The 23,518-nt window shown below is 43.3% G+C and overlaps 1 protein-coding gene across 5 annotated transcripts in view; it reads right to left on the bottom strand.

Annotated features, from left to right (window-relative positions):
- Positions 1 to 23,518, bottom strand: part of gpat2 (glycerol-3-phosphate acyltransferase 2, mitochondrial) — a 158,405-nt gene that overhangs the window by 38,404 nt on the left and 96,483 nt on the right. For 3 of the 5 annotated variants that reach the window (XM_062998693.1, XM_062998695.1, XM_062998694.1), the window contains exon 2: positions 1,746 to 1,824. In XM_062998693.1, coding sequence (XP_062854763.1) covers positions 1,746 to 1,796 — 51 coding nt within the window. In that variant the 5' untranslated portion in view covers positions 1,797 to 1,824. Of the gene's footprint in view, positions 1 to 1,745; positions 1,825 to 11,893; positions 11,963 to 23,518 lie in introns of those variants that run through there. The other 2 variants (XM_062998691.1, XM_062998692.1) reach the window with 1 other exon arrangement.

Here is a 23,518-nt window from a genome sequence, read left to right as displayed (position 1 = left end):
AAAATTAACCACAATATTGATCTTGGACTTGAGCAGCTGAAGAATGTGAAGGGAAAAAAAGTTTACAATGAAAAAAAAACCCTGTCCCAACTTTTTTTTGGAATGTATCGCAGCCCTCAACTTTAAATGATGTTCCTACTAAATTTGGCTGATAAAATGTGATGGTCATGCCTATTTCATATCTACAATGCATGTGAGGGTCAGGGATATTAAATGTTTATGCCATAATTATTGAGACAGCTGTATTGAGACTAGCCTCACAGCAAGAAGGTCCTGGGTTCGACTCCTTTCTGTGTGGAGTTTGCATGTTCTCCCCGCGTCTGCGTGGGTTTCCTGCGTGTGTGTACATGTTTCTGCCCTGCGATGGACTGGCACCCCGTCCAGGGTGTTACTGTGTGCCTTGTGCCCATTGAAAAGCTGGGATAGGTTCCAGCACCTCTCCGACCATAATTGGATAAGCGGTTAAGAAAGTGAGTGAGAGTGAGTGAGGATAAAGCCTAGAGGTTAAGGCACAGGACTAGTAAGGTTGAAAGATCACTGGTTGAATTCCCACCACTGCCAGGTTGCCACTGTTGGGACCCTTGAGCAAGGCACTAAACCCTCAATTGCTTAGACTGTATACTGTCTTGGTACTGTAAGTCGCTTTGGATAAAAGTGTCTGCTCTGACCTATAAGCAGACCAGAACAGTGACCACGTGTTCCATCAATTTTCCGAGCACCTTACATGCCATGATGTTCCTAATTCTTGAGAAACGACGCCTCAGTAATATGGAGTCGCACGCGGGTACTGTGCAGCGCCGGCCGGAATCGTTTCCTGTGTTGAACTTCAGTTCAGGATGACGTTGCGTCCAGCTGATATCGATCTTCACATTATCGTACAGACGCCGGCGGCGGAGATGCCGGGACGGATTTCTCTGGAGTTGAGGGCATTATGGTATTTCTCATAAAGTGTGGGAAATTCCAATCATGGTGCTTAATTATTCAGAAACTCTGCATAATACATGAGGATCCCTGAACCATTCTTCTTTTAATATCCTACACGGCGGAAATGCAATGACATCGCTGAACAGACCGTCCTGAAGCCGCTAAAGGGAAATTGATTTTAGCTCTTGTAAACACTAATGTTTCATTCAGATTAAATACTTCCATTTAAATGATATCACAAATATCATTTACACAAAAATATCCAAAAATAATACACAAAAATATCCAACCAACAGCGCCCCGTGGGCAGCGTCCTGTGACCACTGATGAAGGTCTAGAAGATGACCGACTCAAACAGCAGCAATAGATGAGCGATCGTCTCTGACTTTTTAAAAACTCCAGCAACGCTGCTGTGTCTGATCCACTCATACCAGCACAACACACACTAACACACCACCACCATGTCTGTGTCACTGCAGTGCTGAGAATGATCCACCACCTAAATAATACCTGCTCTGCGGTGGTCCTGTGGGGGTCCTGACCATTGAAGAACAGGGTGAAAGCAGGTAAAAAAGTATGTGGAGAAATAGATGGCCTACAGTCAGTAATTGTAGAACTACAAAGTGCTTCTATATGGTAAGTGGAGCTGATAAAATGGACAGTGAGTGTAGAAACAAGGAGGTGGTTTTAAGGTGGTTTATGGTCAGGTGTCCAAATACTTTTGGTCATAGAGTATCTCAATAAAAAGTGCTTCTTTATTAGAATAACTGAAATAGGATCATTTGTGCTAGTGGATGTGAAGTGTAGGAGTTGTTACTTACAGCAGGGCGTTTGGGTTGAAGAGTAACTCCAGGTCCATTCATGTCAGTCATGTTTCCAACGAGCGAGGCTGAGACGATCCTCCAGAACAGAAAAAACAAACACTTTTAAAAGCTTATAGCAACTTTTTTGACAGATGCAAACAAATCAGAACACATGAAATATTCTGACTCGATCTCGCTGCTCTTTCTACACATAAGTACGATGATCTGTTTATAATAAAACATAATTCTCCACGCAGGAACACAATCCCTGACAGGAGGATGAAAGGTGTGAACGTTCCTCTGAGTCTGAGGGATTACGGCTTCACTTCAGCAGCTTTCGCATTAATGCTGGATTTTCTCCTGGTGGAAGGATCTAGAAAAACAACACGGGCATTAAATCCCGGAGACGTGTTTTATCTGTTCGTTTAGGAAACAGAACCACAGATGCTGGTCGACCCAGCGAAGCTCGTCGGCCCATTTAAAACAGAAAATCCTTGGTCGCTGCTTCTCCTCCTGCGCTCCTTATCATCATACAGGATCTACAATCTACAGAATCCATTTCAGGCGCCCGAAAACCCAACACCAGAACAAACAGTGCCGGTCCAGGTGGCTCCTCGCTTCCGTTCCTCGCTTCCCTACTCTGCCTGAGTCTGTAATGAGAGTCACAGCTAAGAAACGACAGTGTTGCACTTCCAGATGTTCCTCTCACTTCTACTCCCAAAAGTTTCCAAAGTTTGTGTTTATGTGTTCAAACAAAATGTGTTTACATTTTTGGTGAAGCGTTCAGTAACTGAGCAGGATGGTGATTTGTAATATAAGAAGCATGATTTTTATGATTGTATTTGTTTTATTTAGAAACACCCAAAATGCTCCATCAGAGTAAATGACGAAACAGTACAAACCACAATTCCAGAAAAGTTGGGACAGGATGTGAAAAAGCGAATCAGAATCACTTTATTTCGGCAGGTATGTTACACATAAGAGGAATTTGTTTTGGTGATGCACATAATAATACACATACACCGACCAGGCATAACAATATGACCACTGACAGGTGACATGAATAGCACTGATTATCTCTTCATCACGGCACCTGTTAGCTGGGGGGATATTTTATCTTTTATTCCATCAACATGTAACAGGGCAGGTCACACCTCACCTCGCCTCATCACTGAGGTGCCCGGGTGTAGCCCCACACCAGCAAGAATTGAAAGTGAACCTGATATGCAGGAAGCTTAGAAATTGTGGAACATCTAACACTGTGGCTGAAAAGCCTTAAACAAAAAGGGTAACAGGATCATAAAAGCAGTGGCCAAAATAACGGAAACAGTAACAAACAAAAGACCAAACATAAAAAGAAGGTGCACAGAACAGGGACAGAGCAGAGCTGAAAACCAAGGGTGAGTCCAGACGTGGGGCCCGCTCCAGAAAAGAGCTGACACGGCGCCTCTAAGGCAGCTCGGTGACAATCGAAAAAGAACTACGACACTAAGAGTTCACAGAAATAAAAAGTGTATAAAAGTGTGCTGGCATCTGTACCGACAGACGACCAGACTGGACTGAACAGAGAAGCCGGCAAATCTGTAAGGTGGAAACCGTGATGAATAGAAATGCTTCCCCCTGGAGCAAATTAACCCTTAATGAGGTGCCAACACATCAATCCTCTACACCTCGGCCAATCATTATTTTCACAAACCAGCAGCGGGTTTGCTGACCGCTGTCAGAGCCCACTGAGGATAGACCCCACCAAACTCCTGTCATCAGACAAGAACAACTGTATCAATGTTCAAGTCAAGATTGAAAACATATTTATTTACTCAGGCTTTTGATTAGTCCCTCCAAACTAGGGGTGTGTGGCTTCGGTCCTGGGGGTCGGACGTCTGGGTTGTCTGGTGCTCTCATGTTTGTCAGATATGCTGGCATTGCGTGTTGGCTTCTGGACTGGAGCTGCCCGCCCCGACTATAGACAAAGGCGCAGAGCTTGGGGGTTCTAGGTCATAGAAACTTGTGGTGATACTGGGATAGAAACTGGGTCTCCACCGTGGTGAGCTAGTGTATAAAACCAGATCATGCTACGCTCTTTGCTTGACTTCTCATCCGGTCCGTCACACCCCCAGACTTCTTTAGCACTGCTGAAAGTCCATCCCGGGTCTCCACCACGGTGCACAGACACAGCAGACGTCAGCACAGCCACCCGAGCACCCAGCGATGAACATATCAACCAACGGCTGTATTTTTGTTATGAAGTTAACCTTTAAGTTCCAGCAGGTTATTGGATCTCTGAAACCTTGGAGCTTTTGTGTTCTTGATTAAAAAGCCTGGGGAAGCAAAAACTGTGAAATTACATTTAATGATTTATTACAGAAGTTGGCTGTCTGAGACAAAGGGGGAAAAAAAACAATCAACCTCCGTAAAGCTCCTAAACTAGCGAACGTGTGCAATCAGCATATCTGCAAACTGCTTTTACACAATATATAGACAAAAGTATCGGGACACAAATTCGAATTATTGAATTCAATTGTTTCAGCAACTGCTCAACAAATGCTAACTGGTGCAATAAATCAGTTATATAAAGCAAATAATATGCTTCCAACTTTGCAGCATCAGTTAAGGAAGGTCCTTTCCTGTTCCAGCATGACCTGCACAGATCCCTGTCCTCAGCCCTACTGACCAGCTCTGGAATGGAACATCAGTGTCCAGTCATACAAATGCTGTCAACTTCTGACTAAATGGACACAAATTCCCATACACGGGCATTCTTCAAAGTCTTGTGAGAAGCCTTCTCAGAAGAGCGGCTGTTGTTCTAACTGAAAGGATCACACAGTGGTCACTCTGTTTGAATACCATCTGTTTTTGAAATTGGACATCCAACAAGCTCAGGATCAGGTGTCCAAATACTTTCGTCCACATAATTGTGTGATCTCTGAATTGGCGGCGGCTTCGAGGGAGCTGCCAAATGTGTACAATGAGCCTTAAGTGTTAATGTACTTTATGAAAACCTCATTAAGTCCCCTAAATGATTTTATAGTCTCAGATGAAACATTTTAATTAAAGTAAAACTGTTTTATAGTTCGGCTGTTAAAAAGTGAACATCATGTCAAACAATAAAGTTTTAACAATACCCCATTATACTGATCAGCCATAACATTAAAACCACCTCCTTGTTTCTACACTTACTGTCCATTTTATCAGCTCCACTTACCATATAGAAGCACTTTGTAGCTCTACAATTACTGACTGTAGTCCATCTGTTTCTCTACATACCTATTTTAGCCCCCTTTCACCCTGTTCCTCACTCGTCAGGACCCCCACAGGGTGGTGGATCATTCTCAGCACTACAGTGACACTGACATGGTGGTGGTGTGTTAGTGTGTGTTGTGCTGGTATGAGTGGATCAGACACAGCAGTGCTGCTGGAGTTTTTAAACACCGTGTCCACTCACTGTCCACTCTGTTAGACACTCCTACCTAGTTGGTCTACATTGTAGATGTAAAGTCAGAGACGATCACTCATCTATTGCTGCTGTTTGAGTCGGTCATCTTCTAGACCTTCATCAGCGGTCACAGGATGCTGCCCATGGGGTGCTGTTGGCTGAATATATTTTTGGTTGGTGGACTATTCTCAGTCCAGCAGTGACAGTGAGGTGTTTAAAAACTCCAGCAGCAGCTGCAGACCGTCAGCTGGTCCGATTAATCCTGTTTTCTCCGAGATCACATACACAACACAGAAGAGACGACAACAGGACGAACTGTAGTACGATCCACTGTGCACGTACAGAAGTTGAGGTACCAGGTACCGCTGGACTCGGCTGGACAGAGCTGTTCTGACAGTGTATTAGGACAGACGTTTTCTAATATTTAGACCATACAGGGTTCAGGTGAGCTGCTGAATTAAATAATAACCTGATTCAAACATGAAAGTTTTAGTAATATTTCAGAAAAAAAGGTGGGAAAAAGTCGGAAAAGGTGAAAAGAAAACCTCTCACTGAGAGCAGCAGCAGGTTTCTACCCTGTCCTCTTAAATAATGCACACAGGAGCTGCTCTGATCGACTCGGGGGATCCAAAGTCATGTTGGTCTTTTAGTGAAGTTTCCATCATTACTTCTGAATTAATTCCACATTTTATCTCCTTCAGATTTCTTTATTGTATGAGCTCTTTAAATAAATCAGGCCTGTCTTTTTCTTCTGAATTATAAAATGAATGTTTTAATCTTTGATACGGAGCGCTGGAGGGATTTATCAGCATTCAGCTGATCAGGTTCTGCATAAAAAGTAGATAAACGAGATTTTCCATCGGAACTGAAGGCGATAAATCAAACAAAGAAGAATTTTAAAAAAGAATGTCTACAGCTAAAGACCTGATAACCAAATTCCCTCGGAATTAATAAAGTTCTTTCTTTCTTTCCATCCAGCCATTTATCCATCCATCCATGAATGTTCCTGCAAATTTTTTATTCAATCACATTCTTGGAGCTCTTTTACTAGGACAATAATAATTAAGAATCAATTTTGACTGATCGAATGATCACTTCATTGGTGAGTGTAAGAGTGTAGCCACTGTTGGGACCTTGAGCAAGGCCCTTAACCCTCTCGGCTCCAGTGGCGCTATACACTGTCTGACCCTGCGCTCTGACCCCGGCTTCCAAACAAGCTGGGATACGCGAAGTAAGAATTTCGTTGTACTGTAAACGTGTATATTTACATTTTCAGCATTTAGCAGGCGCCTTTATCCAAAGCGACTTACATTACAGTTACAGTATACAGTCTGAGCAATTGAGGGTTAAGGGCCTTGCTCAAGGGCCCAACAGTGACAACCTGGCAGTGGTGGGGCTTGAACTAGTGACCTTCTGATTACTAGTCCTGATTCCTTAACCATTAGGCTACAACTGCCCTGTAAATGTATATATGACAAATAAAGGCTTTCTATTCTCTTCTATTAGTCTTAACAGTCCCTCAAACTAGAACTGCTCAGCCTATTCAATAGAGACTGGGTGGAGTATGTTACCCATAATCCCACGCTTTCCCTCACTTCACCAATCCAGACACACTTCGTCATCACCTAATTACCAACCGTTTTCACCTGGTTACACTTAACATTTCTCCATCTAGCCTCTGTTTCTCTGCTTCTTGGCTTTTCCGCAGACTATGCTATTGTTTCCTATGAAGTGGGGCGATGACGTTTAGCACATTTGTTAAATTGGTTCTCGATATTGGCGTTTTCCACAGTGCTCAAATTTCAATCTGACTGACGCAGCTTCAAAGCTTCCAATAAGACAAGAAGTTTCATATGACGCAGTAAAAGCGTCATGAGAATTACGAACACGGAGAAGCTGATTCTCATCACTTCTCCACACCCAGAGCTGTAACAAGCTTAAAATTGCACCGTCACACATTGAAGGAAAACCACAAACACAGGATCTATCACAGCCAGATCTATTATTGACTTTTTTCAGAGTGGGTTTGATGGTTTTCATTACAGTGTGTGCATTCTGATTACGTTTCACTGCACAAAGCAGCAATTTGTGCTCAGCCTCGCAAAGGGGTAAATGCTGGTATTTTGGCTCTGGCTTGTTATTTCTATGTGATTCTGGTTTGTCAGTTTATCTACCACTTGTGACTGACACTTGCGACTTTTTTGGTGTGTTACAAAAAGCAGAGTCTTCGAAAAATGTCCATTAATTTTAGATTTTTTTAGTATTTACGGGGCAGTTGTAGCCTAGCAGTTAAGGTACTGGACTAGTAAGCAAAACGTTGCTGGTTCAAACCCCACCACTGCCAGGTTGCCACTGTTGGGCCCTTGAGCAAGGCCCTTAACCCTCAACTGACAATGCAAGTTGCTTTGAATAAAAGCGTTCGCTAAATGCTGAAAATGTAAATGTAGTATATACACCGATCAGGCATAACATTATGACTGTCTTCCTAATATTGTGTTGGTCCCCCTTCTGCTGCCAAAACAGCCCTGACCCGTCGAGGCATGGACTCCACTAGACCCCTGAAGGTGTGCTGTGGTATCTGGCACCAAGATGTCAGCAGCAGATCCTTTAACTCCTGTAAGTTGTGAGGTGTGGCCTCCATGGATCAGACTTGTTTGTCCAGCACGTCCCACAGATGCTCGACTGGATTGAGATCTGGGGAATTTGAAGGCCAAGTCAACACCTCAAACTGGTGCATCCTGGTGCCATGTGTTCTCCAGGTAAGCGACACCATCTTCGACACCACCTTCTTCCATTGCTCCGTGGTCCAGTTACGATGTTCACGTGCTCATCGTCGCAAATCCTCACGCTCGCCCATTTTTCCTGCTTCTAACATCAACTTTGAGGATAAAATGTTCACTTGCCGGCTGATATATCCCCCCCACTAACAGGTGCCGTGATGAAGAGATAATCAGTGTTATTCACTTCACCTGTCAGTGGTCATAATGTTATGCCTCGTCGGCGTTTGTTTATATTTCTAACAGGTGACCAGTAGCTGCAAATGAATGAACTTCATGAAACCAGCTTGTGATGAGCAGATTAGATCCATCTGCTCACAGTCGTCTGGTTAGATTATTTTGTACAAACAGACTAAACGCTCACTGAGATTTTCGGGCAAAATCTAAACCCTTCTTGCTGTGAGGCGACAGCGCTACCCACTGCGCCACCGTGCCGCCCTGATTCATCCTGAACACAAAAAAGGCCTGACGACTCATTAATCATTGGCAACCAGGCGACCGAACAAAAGTGTTTGTGTGATAGTGCTGCAGACCGAGTTCTTTATCAGACGCATTTATGATCATGATGTTTTTTTTAGGAGCTGAACGTTGGTGAACGCATCTCTAGTGTTGTTGAGAATATTATCTGTGAAAAGAACATTTCATAACAAGCTTTTGTTTAAAATACAATAATAATCCGCTCTTCAGAGAAGTGACGCAGCAGGACGGATTTTCGGGGGGAAACGGAGCTATTAGAGGTTCCTATTTTGTGTGTCGGAGTCACACGGATGCTTTTATCCCAAGGTAAAGTGTACATGTGTATCAGCACATACCTGCATGAGTTCTCTGCTTTTGGATCCGAGGGCGAGTCACGTAGGTGTAAAAGTGGGTACTTGCATCAGAGGGATGAAAAACACTGTCAAAAATAACGATGAACCTTTTTTTTGCATCTCTGCCCCTAGCTGTTAATTTGCAGCGATTTAGAAAAACCTTTTGTTCTTTTAGTTCTCGTCTTTGCGATTGGATTCTTCCTCACCCACACAGGTGAGGGTTTATGGATTGTACGTGAGCAGTAACTGTGAGCAGCCCTGTCGGACGGTATCCGGACCTGAACGGTGTGCTCAGGATAAACTGTGGATGCGCTGTACAGTGAGTGTGCCGGAGCGTTTCTCCTCATTTGTTTGTTTTGTTTGTTTATTAGGATTTTAACGTCATGTTTTACACTTTGGTTACAGGAGAAACATAAATTCCTTTATGTATCAAGTTTAACCGGCTGAGCAGTGGAGCATCATATGCAATGTGCTACCTCACTACTGCTGGGATCCAGGGTTCGAATAAAAAACCCTTTGTTACTGCAGGGCGGCACGGTGGTTCAGTGGGTAGCACTGTTACCTCACAGCAAGAAGGTCCTGGGTTCGATCCCTCGGGTCCTCTCTGTGCGGAGTTTGCATGGGTTTCCTCCGGGAGCTCCGGTTTCCTCCCACAGTCCAAAAACATGCAGTCAGGTTAATTGGAAACACTGAATTGCCCTATAGGTGAATGGGTGTGTGTGTGTGTGTCTGGCCTGCGATGGACTGGCGCCCCGTCCAGGGTGTTACTGTGTGAAAAGCTAGGATAGGCTCCAGCACACCCCCCCCCGCGACCCTGATTGGATAAGTGGTTAAGAAAGTGAGAGTGTGTGAGTGTGTGTGTTACTGCATCGCCCAGTGATTAAGAGGAAGCCGGACATATGGCGACCCCGCCCGAGAAGAATGGTCTGTAGATAATTTAGTGAATTACCATCAAATGAATTCCAGCTTGTTTGAAACAGTTTAGGGATGACCCTGTTTTGTCACAGAATACAGTCAGCTTTGTAGAGAAATATGCATAGAGCCATATGCATGAGCCAGGCCACATCTGTACACAGCAGCAACAGAGGAGGATCACATAGCAGTAAACAGGGTCTCGGGTCTGTACTGGTCTGGTGAACAGAACGTCCACATCTACAAATAGAGAGAAAGAGAAAGAGAAGACCCGTGGAGTTCTGATTTAATTTCCACCTGCAGGTCAAAATGAATCCTGGAATTAAACCTGAACCTCATCAGACTCTCGTTCACCTCCGGCGAGAGACGAAAAGTTTCATGATTTACTCGAAATGATGGTTTGGCACATCGAGCAGCTTCACACTGACGAGTATCGATTAAACTCAAAGCGCTCCCGCTGGTGGAAAAGTGTCCAAACATTTAGACGAGCAGAAGCCTGACCCACGTGTGGAGGAGTGAACCTGGGATTAGTTTGGTAAGACTTCTCATTCCTTTACAGAAAACTTTTAGGATTTGAATCGATGCCGGCCGCCTCTTCTCTTCTGTTATTGATTCACTCACACACTCTTACATGCCGGAAAATATCGACGCTCAACAATCAGCTGCGCTCGGTGTGTACATCACCTCCACGGACCATACAATGCACAACCACAAACACACTACAGAGATGCATGTGATTGCTATAAGTATGTGGACACCTGACCATCCGTGTTGATTAATATGACGCTGGCCCATCCTTCGCGACTATACCAGTCTCCACTCCTCTGGGATACCTTTTTACAAGATTCTGTAGTGAGGCCGTTCAGTCAAAAGAGCACTCGTGAGGTAAAGCACTCATGCTGGATGAAGTCAGGCTTACTGATGATGTTCCAATTCATCCCAAAACTGTTTATTAGGGTTGAGGTCAAGGCTTTGCGCAGGCCAATGGAGTTCCTCCACATCAACCATGACAACAGAACTGGCTCAAAAGGACGATTAAATCGAGAAAGTGGACTTCGACTGAAAGTCATACCCATCCGTTGTGGCCAGTACGGATTCAGACGTTTCCACTAACTGAACGCAATAATTTGTGCCTCTGAAACGTATTATAGCTGTTGGTTCTGCTATGTTCAGTCTGTTATTGGGTGGTACAATGGCTCGATGGGTAGCACTGTCGCCTCACAGCAAGAAGTTCGATCCTCAAGTGGAGCGGTCCAGGTCCTTACTGTGTGGAGTTTGCATGTTCTCCCCGTGTCTGTGTGGGTTTCCTCCAGGAGCTCCGGTTTCCTCCCACAGTCCAAAGACGTGCAAGTGAGGTGAACTGGAGATACTAAATTGTCCAAGACTGTGTTAGTGTTTATTACCTGTTCTGTCATGAATGTAAGCAAAGTGTGTAAAAACATCACGTCTGTTATTAAAACAGCAACATACACCGACCAGGCAAAACATTATGAGCACTGACAGGTGAAGTGAATAACACTGATTATCTCTTCATCACGGCACCTGTTAGTGGGGGGGATATATTAGGCAGCGAGTGAACATTTTATCCTCAAAGTTGATGTTAGAAGCAGGAAAAATGGGCGAGCGAGAGGATCTGAGCGTGAGGATCTGAGCGAGTTTGACGAGGGCCAAATTGTGATGGCTAGACGACTGGGTCAGAGCATCTCCAAAACTGCAGCTCTTGTGGGGTGTTCCCGGTCTGCAGTGGTCAGTATCTATCAAAAGTGGTCCAAGGAAGGAACAGTGGTAAACCGGCGACAGGGTCATGGGCGACCAAGGCTCATTGATGCACGTGGGGGTAGCTCAAATTGCTGAAGAAGTTAATGCAGGTTCTGATAGAAAGGGGTCAGAATACACAGTGCATCACAGTTGCAGGGCTGTTTTGGCAGCAAAAGGGGGACCAACACAATATTAGGAAGGTGGTCATAATGTTATGCCTTATAGGTGTAACTTTATATGAAATCTGAATTGTATTTATCATCTGGGAACCTACAGAAGACCAATTTCAGACATTTTAGGACAACTTAAGGTTTTTTTTAACAGATAAACAAATGTAAAACTTTTAAGGATCTGCACACACACTAGAAGTGTTCAGTGTACAGAGGTGAGAAGCTCATTATGCACATTACTGCACCAGAAAGCGCTTCATATTAGCACCTGAACATTTCAACCAATTTGTGAAAACGACAAACTCACTTAAAATTCATCTTCAGCACTAAATCCCCATAATGAGCCGCCAGTGACGAGAGATGCATGAAGAGCCCTGAATCTAACACACACACACACACACACACACACACACACACACACACACACACACACTTAAACTTTAAAAAGAAACTTTTATTTGTGCTGGATGAATCACACTCGATCAGAAGATGTTAAATACGTAACGGCGGCTGCTGCTCTGAACACAAACCACTTTATTTTATTTTTCTTTGGATCAGTGTTAAAACTATGAATGAAACTCGACCCAGCGCTGGGATCAGGACCAGGCCAAGCATTTCATACAGGAGTCCTTATTAAAACCCATTTAAACAAAATACGGCCCTTCAGAAATCTGGACAGAATTTAGGATTGTGTTCACACATATTGGACCCGAGAGATTCCTCTCCAGTAAAACAACATTATTACTATTGTGACGTTATTGCTTGTAAAGTCTGAGCCTGTGGTGGTTCCTCCTTTTATAGCCAATCATGATTCCCTCACCTGGTACCAATTCACCTGCTCAGTGTGGAATGTGTCGAAACCTTTAATGTTCTATAAACTTTTTACTCTTATTTCTCAGAATCCTAACTTGAAGTGTTGCAGACATGAAAGGAACAAACACATCACAGATCCTTTTGTTGCATTTTACCCAAGAGTGAGTGAGTGAGTGAGCGAGTGAGGGAGGGAGGGAATGAGTAAATGACTGAGTGACTAAGTGAGCGAGTAAATGCTTAAGTAAGGAAGTAAGAGAGTGAGGTAGTGAGTGAGTGAAGAAGTAAGGTAGTGAATGAGTGAGTGAGGTAGTGAGTGAGTGAACAAATGAGGTAGTGAATGAGTGAGTGAGGTAGTGAATGAGTGAAGAAGTAAGGTAGTGAATGAGTGAGTGAGGTAGTGAGTGAGTGAACAAATGAGGTAGTGAATGAGTGAGTGAGGTAGTGAGTGAGTGAATGAGTAAAAGAGTGAATGAGAGTGAATGAGTGAGTGAAAAAGTGAGGGAGTGAAAAAGTGAGGGAGTGAATGAGAGAGTGAATATTAAGCATTTCTGCACAGACGTTGGGGTGAGAATATAAAATAAAGCTCTACAACGTCGCTCGGTATCCGTTACCGTTGAGCTTTGGCGTCTGCATACCTCACATCAGCTGAGCGGAAATGCTAGCAGCGCATTTCTGCTAAACTGGTTTAATAGGTAAAAAATGTGTGAAGCCTCGGCTGCACCCGTCCCCGCCGTCCCCTACAGTGACGATGTAACGTAATAACAGGCCTTCATAGATCCATTATCTCCAACACGCCCAGGTTCCCGCTGCACACGTCCTCCGCCCCCTCCGTGCAGGGGTGTCAGGGCTGTGATTTATGGCTGGAACCTCGTGGAGGACGTGATTAAGGCTGATTTTGGATACGATTGTTTAGATTTGAAAGATCTGTGTGTGTGTGTGTGTGTGTGTGTGTGTGTGTGTTTGGGTGGTTGGTCATTTTCTCTCATTTTAATACGACTGACTGATGGAGTGACGGCTCATTTTCTGTCGGCACAGATACACACGGCTTTCATTTCACATCAAGACGTTCAGCACAATTTAAGCCGACAGCTTTAGGGTCTCCCAGAATACAAAATTACTCAATTATTCCAATTATTATGCAATATTCTATTGTTATTATTGTTATCCGTTAGTTGGGCGGCACGGTGGCTCAGTGGGTAGCACTGTCGCCTCACAGCAAGAAGGTCCTGGGTTCGATCCCCAGGTGGGGTGGTCCGGGTCCTTCCTGTGTGCATGTTCTCCCCGTGTCTGCATGGGTTTCCTCCGGGTGCTCCGGTTTCCTCCCACATTCCAAAGACATGCCGCTAGGCTAATTGGAGACACTGAATTGTCCCATAGTTACCTAGCCACTGGGATGCACAGACCAGTGCATTGTAGTGCCGGTCCCAAGCCCGGATAAATAGGGAGGGTCGTGTCAGGAAGGGCATCGGGCCTAAAACTGTGGCAGATCCCGCCGGCGACCCCTAACGGGAAGAAGCCGGAAATGCCGACCCCGTAACCGAAAAACGGGACAAAGGATGAGGAACAAGAAGAAGATCGTTATCCCTTAGTCTTAGTCTTATTCTTCCACCCGTTTTTTGTCTGCGTTTTTTCGTCCGCAATTTTTTAAATATCGACGCCGTTCCAACTCTAAATCGTCGGGTCCGTTGATGACACCTCAACTTGGATACAGCATTTGGATACACACAACCGCCCCCCCGCCACGCCCATTTTTGACCCCATTCACTTCCATTTATTTTTTTAAAGTTCGAGATATCAACGCCGTTCCAACTCTAAATCGTAACGCCCACTGATGTAACCCCGATTCAGATACAGCATTTGGATACGCACACCCGCCCACCCGCTGCACTGCAATCACACTCGCATTTTCTTCAGGAAATGCGTCTCTCTAGTTATTATTATTGTTATTTACCTTATTATTATTATTATTAGTGTGCAAGCTTACATCTTTACATTACTACTGTGTAGCTGTTTCATTGCTGTCTGCTCTTCTTTTCCTTTTTTTCTCAATTTTTTTCTCTATTTGTATCAAATTTTTAAAAAATTTTTCATTTAACTAACATCCTACAATTCACACACACAGCTCTTACACTATATGCACAAAAGTACTGGGACACACCTAATTACTGAATTCATAATTGTACACACTCACAACAGTTAATTACAGCTGTAATAAATCAATTATAAAAAGGAAATGATATGTTTCCAGCTTTGTAGCAACAGTTTAGGGAAGGTCTTTCCTGTTCCAGCATGACTGTGCCCCTGTGCACAAACCGAACTCTATAAAGATAGCCCTGACCTCAGCGCCTCTGAAGAGCTCTGGAATGAACTGGAACTTCAACCGAGGCTTTCTCAACCCAGCCATACAAATGCTGTCATCTTTTTGACTAAATGTGCACAAATTCCCATAGACAGACACACTTTTAAGTCTTGTGAGAAGCCTTTGCAAAAGAGCAGCTGTTCTTCTAGCTGAAATGATCACAAAAATAAAAGTCATTATTTATGGGACGTCCAACAAACTCATGGTCAAGTGTCCAAATACTTTTGGCCATATAGAGTACATGCATATAAAAAAAGCCAAAAATTATATTTCTTTTTAGACATTCAGATCTGAACTTGATTGTGTATTTTGGTTCACGGTCTTGCTGCATAACTCAATTACATCTCAGCTTCAGCTCATGGACAGATGACCTCACATTTAGCGCCGTTAAGTCATTATGGACCTCGATTGTACACAGGGGGCAATCAAGCTACAACAGAAAAGGTGCTTTACCTAACTATTGCCACATAACTTAATAATACAGACACGTGTCCACATACTTATGACGCATGTGTGTGAGGGAGTGAGCACTCTCTGGATGACCTTTCATTTATGAAATCTAATTCTCAGGCTGGTTGTACAGTGGACACTGAATCACAGTAATTCGACTTCTCTTTTATTTCATAATCTGTGTCCTGAAGAAGCTCCGCGCTGCAGTTCCTCTCCGCCCCAAACGCTCCGAGTCAAACAAAGGAAACTCAAAAGTCCAGAACTTATCGAGCACAAAGTGAAAAAACTTAAAGATTAAGTTTAACTAAATCCAAAACTCAGCGAGCAGGATAACAAGCATGTTGCACACCAGGGAACGACAGTCCCGCTTGTACAACTGGGTTTGATCAATATTTTCTGAAGTGTCGGCAAACGTCTGATCCGCCCTCAAACAATCGACTGAACTCGAACCACAGAGCAGAAACTCAAACCCTTGATAGTGCTGTAAGCTGCTCAGATCAATAATTAATCACAACTTGCCTCTAAACTAAATGTTTGTACTTTTCCATGCAGAAAATAAATCTGCATTTTACAGGTCGAGGAATAATATTTTATAATGAGCAGTTTACATTTTATTTTATCTGCTCATAATCTGACAAACAGCATTTAAACAAATATAAATCAAGCAAACTAATCCAATCCATCATACCTGCCTATTCAATTTGTATTGGAATGTGAAGGGTTAAATTTGCTGCCTCGGCTGTTGCTGGTTGTTGCAGAGGTTTGAGCAACAGTAATTTAATGAGAGATCAATTTCAAATGGGTTCAATTTCTAAATGAGTGAACTTTGTTACTGATAACTTTATGACAAGTTCTGCCCGCTGTGAGGAAACAAGTGTAATATAGAATTGTTATTAGCTTTTGTTCTACAAGTACAGTCGACACTTGACTTACGAATGTAATTGGTTCTGAAGGGCTGTTCTTAAATTATAGAATATACATTCCTGTAATAAACAATAATAAACAAAAATACACAGTAGTACTGTACATAAAACACACATTTCATACACCATAATACATTTCCTATTCTTTTTTTTATAAAATGTATCTACCAGAAACAACAATAACTCTCATATTTCTCTATTATTTCCTTCTTTATTTCAATAGTGTTGTATTTTGTAGGTGTAATTGCACGAACGAAAGAATACTTTACTGAGCCGAGTTCCTTCTTCTCTCTCACTCACTGTCCCCTCTGTCTGATACACAGTGACAGCTACTGGCAGGAGTAATTATACAACAACAAATGTATGTTTCTCAGCTCTGCGCTCTCTCTGCTCCTTATTTGGTGACATTTTAATATTGAAAACACCGGAAAAACACCGTCCGCTGTCCGAATGTTCGCTCACTGTATGTATATATAGAGAGAGAGAGAGACGGTCGGAGTCAACTTGTTCGTGACGTCACGTGTTTCGCGAATTTCTGTTCGTAATCTGAAATTAAGTTCAAAAAGATTGCTCGTAACCCGGAATGTTCGTATGGTAAACCGTTCGTAACTCAAGGGTTGACTGTACATGTTTAACTGTAACACGTTTAAATATAATAATATATAATAAACTCCACATAGAAAGAACCCAGGACCTTCTTGCTGAGAGGCGACACCGAGCCACCCACAATTATAGTGTAAGAAAACACAATTGTTTTAACCATCTGTTCTGTTTTTAAAAGTACAAAAAAAAACAAGCAATTAAAGTTTGGGGGCCTTGCACAGGGGCCAAACATTTAACTAGCAACGTTCTGATTACTAATTAAATACCTTAACCACTGACCTACCGAAGCCCAATTGTTGTTATAACAAACCTTACGCTTCAGATGAACCAATTAAATCAATCATAAACTGCATTTAAATAAACAGGAAAACCATCACTATGGTATCACTGATAAAACATGTAGCGATTACAGCCGTACCTTGTAACTCAACGTCCCCTAAACTCAAAATCTTTTAAACTCGTTGAGAAATCTGTACCCATAAACTTGACGTGCATGCGGTGTAAACCAAGGGGTTAGCGTTTGGGCGCGTTCACACGAGAAGCGGCAGAACCGATTTTGCGTTGCTGTGCCGTCGTTTCCTATGGAGTGTGGAGGTGCTGCATTGGGCTTGCGATTATTTACAAGGTTTTATTGTATTTTTTATTGCTTTTTAACTGTTTTGAAAAGTGAAAAACTGAGAAGAAGTGTACGAGTGGTTCAGGCTGAGCTCTTCTGCAGAGAGTTTAGAAACTTAAAGGCTTTTGTTCAGAAGAAAACTCTAATCCAGTTTATAGACGCACCCAGTGGAGCAGAGAGCGATCAATAACGGCTCTGTTCTGAGAGCCGCTCGGTGCTTTCCTGTGCTGCGCCCGTTCTAGTCTGGTTCTCCCGCTAACCTTTAACAGAACTGCCTCATGATGTCATCGGTTTGCTGAAACCGGACAAACAAAATCACAGTAACACCATAATAAATAAACAGCTCTGACCTCTGGAGACATGGACTCCACAAGACATCTGAGGAAGTTCAGTGGTATCTGGACAATGTTAGTAGCCTCCTGGTCCTGTTTGTTCAGCGGTCAGCGGGGAAATTCTAACAAGGGGCTTTAGCACGGCCACTGGAGCACACTGAGCTCTCTCTATATTCCTCCTGTACCGACTGGGTCCCCTCAGTAACAAGCTGCCGCATTAGATCGCTGCATTGCTGCACAGTGAAGGGCTACAATTTTTTTTATTTATTAGGGTTTTAACATCATGACAGGACAGGTAGCTACTGCTTACACAAGATTCATCAGTTCAAGTTTAATGTCAAACACAGTCATGGACAATTTTCTATCTCCAATTAACCTCACTTGCACGTCTTTGGACTGTGGGAGGAAACCGGAGCTCCCAGAGGAAACTCACACAGACACGTGGAGTACATGCAAACTCCACACAGAAAGGACCCGGACCGCCCCGCCTGGAAATCGAACCAAGTGAAAGGCTAGAAAAAATATCAATACCAATGTCAATGCAAGTCGTCAAAATGATTTGAAAAGCGTTTTACATGAAGCATCATCAGCACCCAATGTAAGTACAGTATATGCTTTAAGGCTAAGTACACTGCATGGCTAAAAACACTGGACACCTGACCATGAGCTTGTTGGACATCTTAGTACCTCTATGTTATCTTTTAAGCTAGAACAGCAGCCACTCTTCTGAGTAGGCTTCTCAAAAGGCCATGAAATATGTCTGTGTATGGGAATTTGTGCCCATTTAGTCAAAGAGGACTGCATTTGTATCACTGGCCACAGATGTTGGTCAGGGCGGCACGGTGGCTCGGTGGGTGGCACTGTCGCCTCACAGCAAGAAGGTCCTGGGTTCGATTCCCATGCGGGACGGTCCGAGTCCTTTCTGTGCGGAGTTTGCATGTTCTCCCTGTGTCTGCGTGGGTTTCCTCCCACAGTCCAAAAACATGCAGTCAGGTTAATTGGAGACACTGAATTGCCCTAAAGGTGAATGGGTGTGTGTATGTGTGTATATATGTGTGTGTCTGCCCTGTGATGGACTGGTGCCCCGTCCAGGGTGTTACTGTGTGCCTTGCGCCCATTGAAAAGCTGGGATAGGCTCCAGCACCCCCCGCGACCCTGAATGGATAAGCGGTTAAGACAGTGAGTGAGTGAGAGAGTGATGTTGCTCAAGAAAGCTTCAATTGATGTTCCAGTCCATTCCAAAGCTGGTCAGTGGGGCTTTTCGTCATGTCTTTTCATCACAGTCATACTGGAAGAGGAAAGGACCTTCCCTAAACCATTGCTGCAAAGTTGGACGCATAGAATTTCCCTTATATAACTGATTTATATAAAGCTGTCAGCAGAAATGGAAAAAACACATAAATAAAAAAGTTAGAAGGGGTGTCCTCATACTTTTGTCTATACAGTGTATATTTAGATAAATGCTTGTTGTTTGACCTCTGTTTGTTACGTTTAATATTGCACCATGTATAAAAAAGGAAGGAGACGAATAAATCCTCTCATTTCAAAGCTAATGACACAAAACTGTACAGAGTATTACAAATGATCCCGAGCTAAAGGTGCTGATGGGGTACGAGAGCGTTTTGGAGACGGTCCTTCAGCATTTTTCACCTTGTTTAAAACTCCCAGGTATTTCAATTCCTCCAGCGTCAGCTTTTTTATCCCCATAATCACGTCTCTCCAGCAGTTCACTTGGAGCGAGGAGGAGAAATGACTGATGCAGCTGCTTTCCCGTTTTTCTTTACCTTTCGATTTCAGACACGAGGCATCTGTCCTTCCTGCACTCGCTCTCACTCTCACTCCTGCACTCATTAAAAGACGGATCGGTGCGAGGGCGCCTCTGTTTTACTGCCAGCCACAAAGTCTATAGTGACACGTTCATCTCGTCAACAGGATTAAAATGATCTGCAATTTGATCCACAGTAGATCTTCTGCTGGTCAGTACCAGCGACCACAGCGTTCATGTCCTCGGACATCAATAGGTCGTCCAACAATCTGTCTGCGGTTCTTGCCTTGTCAGACTGCTGTTTGTAGCCCCCCTTTCTGTTTTGGAGATCCCTCTGGCCATGACCGCTCTAGTTCCAGCCTAGTCAGGCTTAGTTTAAAAAACTTACACCATTTTAAGATTCCAGTAAGACTGAGGTTACAGAAAGTCAGTAAACATGAACTGCATTGTGTCTTCAAGTTCCAGCTCACAAAACAACATAAATAGCTAACTTCATAAAAAAATTAAAAAATAAGCTCTTCAGAATCCAGCAGAGCTTCTGAATTGGAGTAAAGCTTGCAGATGGATTTAAAAAACATGGACCTAATCAATCGGTACGTCAGGATGCCCTGAACAGCCCTAAATACACAGTATTATTAATAAAGAAATAAAAAAATCAGGACGCTTTAGAATCTGTGTGTTACATCAGGAGTCAATAACTCTGTTACATCCTAACAGTCCGTTTTAAACACCACGAAGGTGTCGGTCGCACATTCACTAGCTAACCTTTATACAGAGAGAGAAGTTCAGTAAAAGAATGAACCGCTGTGCTAGAATAAAAGAGAACGAGAGCAAGAACTGAGTAACCTTTCCTGAGTGAAAGCACGCTGGGGAACCTGAGGAACCAGTAAAACGGTACGCAACTTATGATGAAAGCGTCACTACTGGACTGAGAATAGTCCACCAACCAAAAACATCCAGCCGACAGCGCCTCATGGGCAGCGTTCTGTGACCACTGATGAAGGTCTAGAAGATGACCAACTCAAACAGCAGCAATAGATAGGTAGGAGTGTCTAATAGAGTGGACAGTGAGTGGACACGGTATTTAAAAACTCCATCACCATGTCAGTGTCACTGCAGTGCTGAGAATGATCCACCACCTAAATAATACCTGCGCTGTGGTGGTCCTGTGGGGGTCCTGACCATTGAAGAACATTGTGAAAGCAGGCTGCAAAAAGCATGTAGAGAAACAGATGGACTACAGTCAGTAATTGTGGAACTACAAAGTGCTTCTATATGGTAAGTGGAGCTGATAAAATGGACAGTGAGTGTAGAAACAAGGAGGTGGTTTTAATGTTATGGCTGATCAGGCCAGAAAATACAGAATCCCTTCATCCCTATTTAAAGAAAATAGTTTTTTGTCTAATTAAAGACTAAAACGTCAAATTTTAAAAAATCTATATTACTTTGTCTCTGTGTGTTAAACACAGAGTCGGATCAATACACCTTCCAGCAGGAGCTGAGCTGTGAGTCCTGTGTTCTTACAGATCATCTGTTATGATCTGTTGACGGTGATATGAGCTACTGGATCAGACGTCTCTGGTCGATACGGTGAGCTGCAGTCTTCTGGAAATAAACATAAATCACACCGAGGAGCCAGAAATCCCCATTAAATAAACCAACTGCTGCTAACTGGTACAGCAGAGCGGTCCAGGTCACCTTCTGAATGGGACTTACCCATGATTCTCAGTTAAATAAGAGGGATGGGTTCAGACACCACACCTTCAAGCAGACACAGAGGCCACGCCTTCATCGAGAGTGATGGGTAAAAAAGCCACGTCTTTAAAAGGACTGACAGGTACAGAGAAGCCACACCCTCTTTACTGGGACTGACAGGTACAGAGGACACACCTCCTTTACTGGGACTGACAGGTACAGAGAAGCCACACCCTCTTTACTGGGACTGATGGGTACAGAGGTCACACCTTTACTGGGACTGAAAGGAACAGAGGCCACACCTTCTTTACTGGGACTGATGGGTACAGAAGCCACACCTCCTTTACTGGGACTGACAGGTACAGAGGCCACATCCTCTTTACTGGGACTTATGGGTACAGAGGTCGCACCTTCTTTACTGGGACTGATGGATACAGAAGCCACACCTAATTTTTTGGGACTGACATGTACAGAGACCACACCTACTTTACTAAAACTGATGGGTACAGAGGTCACACCTCCTTTACTGGGACTGAAAGGAACAGAGGCCACACCTCATTTACTGGTACTGATGGATACAGAGACCACACCTTCTTTACTGGGACTGATGGATACAGAGACCACACCTTCTTTACTGGGACTGATGGGTACAGAGATCACACCTCCTTTACTGGGACTGAAAGGAACAGAGGCCACACCTCCTTTACTGGTACTGATGGATACAGAGAAGCCACACCTCCTTTACTGGTACTGATGGATACAGAGGCCACACCTCCTTTACTGGTACTGATGGATACAGAGGCCACACCTCCTTTACTGGGACTGAAAGGAACAGAGGCCACACCTCCTTTACTGGTACTGAAAGGAACAGAGGCCACACCTCCTTTACTGGTACTGATGGATACAGAGGCCACACCTCCTTTACTGGTACTGATGGATACAGAGGCCACACCTCCTTTACTGGGACTGAAAGGAACAGAGGCCACACCTCCTTTACTGGTACTGATGGATACAGAGGCCACACCTCCTTTACTGGTACTGATGGATACAGAGGCCACACCTCCTTTACTGGTACTGATGGATACAGAGAAGCCACACCTCCTGCACTGAGATCTAAACATAGTACTAAGCTTTATCAACAGAGATTAATTTAATTAATTTGTGTTTTTTGTCTAAAGCTTTTTTTCTGTGTCTATAAGCTCACACATAAACAAATCCGATCTGACACGGCACCCTATCGTCTCATCCATTTACTTGATTATCGTTTCATTGGTTTGTTTATTCCGTTTTCATTTGCAAAAAGCCCTGGCATTAGTTCTCCACAGAGGGCAAAGACCGGGCTTGAGTGATCGTCTCATTTCTTTTGCATTAGCGCTAACTCTCTTCAGAGATCATGGGCATAAAATAAAGCCATAACAATCCAGCACCTATCACACTAATGACGCTCATAAAGAATCGCAATCCAATTATGCACGAACATCCAGCTTATGTGAGATCAAAGTGTAGTTTTTTTAAGGACAAACGGATGAGGTGCCTGGAGCTAGACGATTCTCTTCTAAACGATTAGGAGAATGATTCTGTAATTAAAGCTAAATGCTCGCACTGTCATTTAACCTATGAACCGAACAGTAAAAGAGAACTGTAGTACACCAGCTTCATTCACACCCTCATCATCAGGTGTTAAAGTACAGAATAACACCGGGCTGGTGCAGCTGTAGTTTGAGCAAAGTCCAAAACACTGAACCGTAATTTATCTGATTAATTCCACTCGCATCTTCAGTCCATCGGTAATGATGCTGCATTTCCACCTCAAAGCCAGTCGTTCAGTTTAACCTAATAATATCATCCAGTAAAACCACCCAGTCACATAATAATATCATCCAGTATAACATCCAGTATAACCACCCAGTCACTTAATAATATCATCCAGTATAACCACCCAGTCACATAATAATATCATCCAGTATAACCACCCAGTCACTTAATAATATCATCCAGTATAACCACCTAGTCACTTAATAATATCATCCAGTATAACCTCCCAGTCACCTAATAATATCATCCAGTATAACCACCCAGTCACTTAATAATATCATCCAGTATAACCACCCAGTCACTTAATAATATCATCCAGTATAACCACCTAGTCACTTAATAATATCATCCAGTATAACCTCCCAGTCACCTAATAATATCATCCAGTATAACCACCCAGTCACTTAATAATATCATCCAGTATAACCACCCAGTCACTTAATAATATCATCCCGTATAACCACCCAGTCACTTAATAATATCATCCAGTATAACCACCCAGTCACTTAATAATATCATCCAGTATAACCACCCAGTCACTTAATAATATCATCCAGTATA

The sequence above is a fragment of the Trichomycterus rosablanca genome, chromosome 7, assembly GCF_030014385.1.
Source record: "Trichomycterus rosablanca isolate fTriRos1 chromosome 7, fTriRos1.hap1, whole genome shotgun sequence".
Lineage (NCBI taxonomy): Eukaryota > Metazoa > Chordata > Actinopteri > Siluriformes > Trichomycteridae > Trichomycterus > Trichomycterus rosablanca.
Note: the sequence above shows the minus strand (reverse complement) of the source record. Positions and strands in the feature narration are given on the sequence as shown.